The sequence below is a fragment of the Fragaria vesca genome, linkage group LG5, assembly GCF_000184155.1.
Source record: "Fragaria vesca subsp. vesca linkage group LG5, FraVesHawaii_1.0, whole genome shotgun sequence".
Lineage (NCBI taxonomy): Eukaryota > Viridiplantae > Streptophyta > Magnoliopsida > Rosales > Rosaceae > Fragaria > Fragaria vesca.
The window spans coordinates 13661179-13666624 of NC_020495.1; the positions used below are offsets into that span (position 1 = coordinate 13661179).

General features: G+C 35.8%; 1 protein-coding gene across 1 annotated transcript in view; it reads right to left on the reverse strand.

The window, feature by feature from the left end:
• Nucleotides 1-1311: 1311 nt before the first annotated feature.
• Nucleotides 1312-5446, reverse strand: part of LOC101309156 (galacturonokinase-like) — a 9967-nt gene continuing 5832 nt past the window's right edge. The window contains exons 9-14 of the mRNA XM_004299728.1: nt 4705-4880; nt 3937-3977; nt 3811-3839; nt 2510-2579; nt 2307-2396; nt 1312-1743 (exon numbers count right to left, since the gene is read on the reverse strand). Of these exons, the coding sequence (XP_004299776.1) occupies nt 1499-1743; nt 2307-2396; nt 2510-2579; nt 3811-3839; nt 3937-3977; nt 4705-4880 (651 nt within the window). The 3' untranslated portion in view covers nt 1312-1498. The remainder of the gene's footprint in view (nt 1744-2306; nt 2397-2509; nt 2580-3810; nt 3840-3936; nt 3978-4704; nt 4881-5446) is intronic.

Sequence of the window (5446 nt, forward strand, 5' to 3'; positions counted from 1 at the left end):
TCTATGAGTGTCTATATTCATGACAGGCAGCTCCTTGCCTGCTAAGATGGTGGAGCAGAGAAATAACAAAAAGAAAAGAAGAGAGAGTCTGCAGTGTAAAGCAGCTCAGGTAATCTTTTCCGTTTTTTTTTTTTTTTTTTTTTTTTTAAACAAAACAGTTTTTAAATACCACAAAAAAAAAACTTTAATTAAAACAAAATAAGTAAGGATGTTACAAGTGTAGCTTAGTTCAGAGCTGATTCAAAATTGCATTATAAGTGTGGGTTTTATCTCTAATGTTTAGTAATATTTATATCAAAAAGGTACATTGGATTTGCCATATCTAATATTTGATCATATATGAACACTTGCCTCTATTTGATTGAAAATGTATAATGTAATTTGAGCATCTTCAACAGCTTTCATATCTTACAATCAACATTGTCCTTGTTATTATAAGACTGTTTTAGCAAAACAACCAAATTTTTCCATAAAGTGGAAAAATCAAGAATATATATGAAAGTTGTTGAAGTTGCTCATCGGATGCTAATTTTTCAATATCAGTAGTTTTCACGTGGTCACTAGCTGACCTTAGATTTACATCCAAATGTTAGAAAATATACAAAATGATCCTCCCCACCATTGGATGTAAGTTGAGCATAAATCTCTTTTCAGTTACAGGTGAACATAGATGTCTTCCATATAGATCGGACTGAAGCCACTGCGAACCCCTACTGTCATAGTATTTCGTCCGTCGTAACTTTTAAAAATCCATGATCAATCTGGTAAGGTTGCTCCCTTGTATGTCTTTTTGTTGACATCCTAGCTCAGTCCCATTACACTCACTTTAGAATCAATTATGAGAGTAGTTTTTATGGTTCAGTTTTCACATGTGCCAATAATAAGGAATAGCTAGAACTCCACTTTAGTTTTCACATGCCAATAATAAGGAATAGCTAGAGTAATCATAAAGACTTTCATACGGCAAGAAATACCAAAAGGTGGAATAAAGAATGTGTATGTGTTATCTCGCATTAACACGTACTATTTCCACAAGTGGGGAGCAGGATATATACTCCCCGTTTTCCCCGCTGATATGGAGTTTGTGGATCCATTTATCATATCTACATGAAAACAGCTTAACACTAAACAAAAGCAATTCTCTGGACACGTAGCTGTAGTGGTAATGACAGAACTAAACAAGTTGGGTATATTCTACACTGCACACTGCTTTATTCTTTTATTTGTTGAATTGCAACACCAGTAACCCAAATATATGTATTCGATTTGGTAGTGGGGTCAAAGAACAAATCATCACAATAGACTCCAATCAGTCCATAACTACAAATTCAATGCCCACCAGAAGATAATAAAAGAAGCCTATTACAAACAGAAACTCCTACACTATGTATATATTCCTATACAGCTAGTTCTAATCAAGATGCACTTCAGAGTTTAAAAAAAAATGAATGAAATAGTAAAAATATCACAATATATAATAGCAATTAATGGATTGTCATCATATAACCCGGGCACAATCACCAGCTTCGCATATCACGACTGCATGTTCTTGGTTTAAATGACTCACCAAGTCAGGCTGGAGCTTGCTATACTCTTCCCTGACAAACGATGCAGCTTCAGCTGCAAGATTGGCATCTACCAGTGCAACACAGCACCCTCTAAATCCGGCACCACTGAACCGTGCTCCAAAGACACCAGGAGCCCTTAGGACGATCTCACGCAATTGTATCAGAGGTTTAGAACCTTAAAAAATAATGAAATCATTCTGAGACAGTGACACTTAACAGTATTAACCAGAATGATATAATCACTTGTTTACCAAGTTGCAAACTCCAGCTTAACTTAATTACAAGACTGTATTGCCATTGCAGATCATTCAAAGATGTAAAGTGTTAGGATGGTGTTTAAGTATAGGATTCACTATGATTGGAGGTTGATATAAGGATTGGTAGATATCAAAATGTGAACCCTAGACAGCTCATGAAACTTTGAAAATTTTCTATAAACTGATTAAAGTTTGTGTGAGTTAAAAGCTAGCCAAGGCGAAAGACTTTCCACATGCAACTCTTTGCTAAAAGCAATTCCTTTATCATTAAGATATAGGATTATCAGTTAAATCACTTAAATGCATCATTTTACAGATATCACCACAAAAAAACTGCCAACGTATTAAAATAAAAAGTGAATATTTTATTCCTTTCATCAATTATTTATCCTCCTTATTCTTTTGTGACAAGACAAAAGAAAGGACTTGGGACGATGCTTTGAGAAAACAGATAGTATAAAAAAAGGAAAATAAATCATACCACATTCATAGTTCTGAATCGAACTCAAGCCTGATTCGGTAATGAGTGTGCCAAAATCTTTGAACCTCCCTGAAGCCCAAGCTTCAAGTCCTGAAACAATCACATTAAATTAAGAACTTGAAAGTTGATAAATGAAAGAACATAGAAATCAAATCGCCCGAGCTTTGACAATTAAATGACCAACTGTATATCAATGATAATACCTTTTATAACCCGCATATTCTCAGAGAAAAAATGCTCGGCTCTTTTGGCTAGATTAGGTTTCAATACGTGCTGCAAGAAAAAGAGGTTGAAGACATAAACGCCAAAAACGTTCAATATATTCCTTGGATTTAGGTCCGTTAGAATAATAAATGAAATACTAAACAAACCCTATATTAATCAGACCCCCAAAAAAAAACCCTATTAGTAGTTTAATGCATTAATAACCTCATGATGAATTATTGACCTTAAGTATTTATACACTTGTATAAAGCACGTGCGCGCACACATATCTGAGTCCATTAACCCAGTCCTCGGCGCATCAATCAAAGACTTCTCTAAATGATACAATTTAAATTGCTTAAGCATACGAGATTCTACAAGGGGAAAATTTTACAAAACAACTTCCGGAGTTTTATTTAATTTGGTATCCTATCAAATAATTAAATTAGCAAGAAATTCCCCGGGCCCACGGGGCGGGGGGGGGGGGGGGGGGGGGTGGGGGCGGGGGCGGGGGCGGGGGCGGCACGGGATATTCAGTCAAGTGTCTAATTAGGCAATTTGTTCAGGGTGAACTGTTGGTCTTGTTTACTTTTGGGTCTAGCATAGTCTTCATATTAAGATAACATATAGTAATCAGTCAAATATACAAATTGAAAACAAGACTAATAGTTCACCTTGAACAAGTTGCCAAATTAGACACTTGACTGAATCCTAATTCAATCACTACAAGCAGAACAGCAAACGACATATGTCTAAGGCAAAGGCTACCAGCATTAATGACTATTAGCTATCAAAAGAAATCAAACTTTAAACTAGTGAAACTTCCCTGAATTACAACATGATACAGGAACGAGTATTTTTTGGGCCATGCAGAGAAACAGATGGATTTTCCTTGCATGAAGGGGTTGCTTCGCACCAACCCATGTATAATACATTGATACTCTAGTTCCTAGCTGAGGAGTCACCTACACTACAACCAACATATGTAAATATTGCCAAGTTTCCGTCTCTACTACGAGTCATATTCTTTACATAAGAAGTACCACTTGCAGCAATTTTATCATCATGTCTCTAAAATTGATCTAACTCTAAACCTTCAAAATCATGTTCAATTTGTAACATAGATTACATGGATTTTGTGCACCTTGATGTACTTATCTTGACAGGACATAAGAGAGCTTGTCTATACCCCAACCAAATAAGCTACAATGTCTTAATTGAATGTCGCATCGCTATGTACATGCATCAAACAATAAGAATCTCTATGATATGTATACAAGCTCTCGAAACATTTTCTTACCTTGTGAGTTTGATAAGCTTCTGGCTCAACTGTTTTGTAGGAGAAAAAAATTAATTCAATCAATACCATGATAGAAGATAATAAGAACGAATATTAAATTTCAAAAGGTCGGGAATAGGGACTAGCCATTAGATAGGACTGGCTCTGCTGCACCATTTCCAGACGCACTGGTAAAAGGGGGAAATAAGTACATCAGCTTGGATATTAATACATGAACCCAAAGGAACATAAAGATGATTATAAAAGCATTTAACAATTAATTAGAAAAGAAATCTGTCAATTGATTGCTTGCCAGTGTTTGTGGCGGTAAACTAGATATAGATTCTGGGTTTTTGATCAAATAACTTGGACTTTTGGAAAAGCCTGAATATGAACTATTTGGTCCAAATGCTACACTCTTTCTGGTAACTCCTGTAGGGTCAATTTGATCCGGTGTAGTGTTAGTTTACCCATGAAGGACATGGTAGTGTGTTCCATAATTAGCAACCTATATTCTTGGGCTCATTTTACACTTGAAGGTTAGAAGAATGGTACCTGCTTATGAAAAATTAAAAAAACTATACCCATAATTATTTGTGCACTGGTTTGTTTGTTTGTCATGTGGTATGTAACTGTAAGTATTCACCAGTTATTTTCCTTCGCAAGTCACAACACAAAGAAAAAATGCAAATGAACTGTTACAGAGAAGTTCTCTTATTTATGACCAAACTTTCACACAAGAGATTCCCCAAAATATCTTGTATTTTATTCTTCTCCAAATTAATGATGACTGTGTTGTTGGCAACCATTCAACAGTATACCACCCCATTAGAAAAGAACTGCAATAGAAACATTATTGTCTGAACTTCGAAGAAGAGTACATTTGTTCATGTTTGCAAGGGAAAGAGATCTTACTTCAAAAGAACCGTAGCTGCCTCTTGACACTCTCCAACTCGACGATTATATCCAGAATTTTCAGTTAAAGCTTGCTTTAAGCCTGAAAATGCCAACAATATTTTGTACGCTTCCTGCCACTCCGTCTCGTGGTTCTTTCCCAATTTCGGCGGATGTACAAGCTTATGCTCTTTAGTCTACATATGAAAACTACATGTATGAGACATCACATCGCTTACAATTGTAATTGGAGCAGAATCTGATATATGTGGTTATAAACTAAACAGATTAGATAAATAAACACCTCAAATTAGACTATAATCTGTAGTATTGAACAACCTCGGAAATTAATTGCTAAAATATGAAAGTAATATACCAGTAAGGACAAACATTCCACTTTTGAGGTGCAGATAACCTACAACGCATTATTGTTTGGTGATCACATAAATATCTGTACCTCAAGTTGAATGTTTGTCCTTATCTAACATACTATGGTTCACGCTTCTATAGCTCGGGTTCTTTTACATGCTGATCAGTCTAACTCCATTTCCTACGAGTTGGTTTCCTACACCCCAGTTCCCCCACCTACCCCTGTTTCCCATTCTCTCATCATGCATACAACTTTAAGCATAAGAAGTAAAGGTTTCCGGAAGTGAACCCTAGAGAAAAAAACATATTCTGAAGAGTAAGAAAAATTTAAAACCAAAAGAGAGAGAGAGAGAGAGAGAGAGAGAGAGAGAGAGAGAGAGAGAGAGAGAGAGAG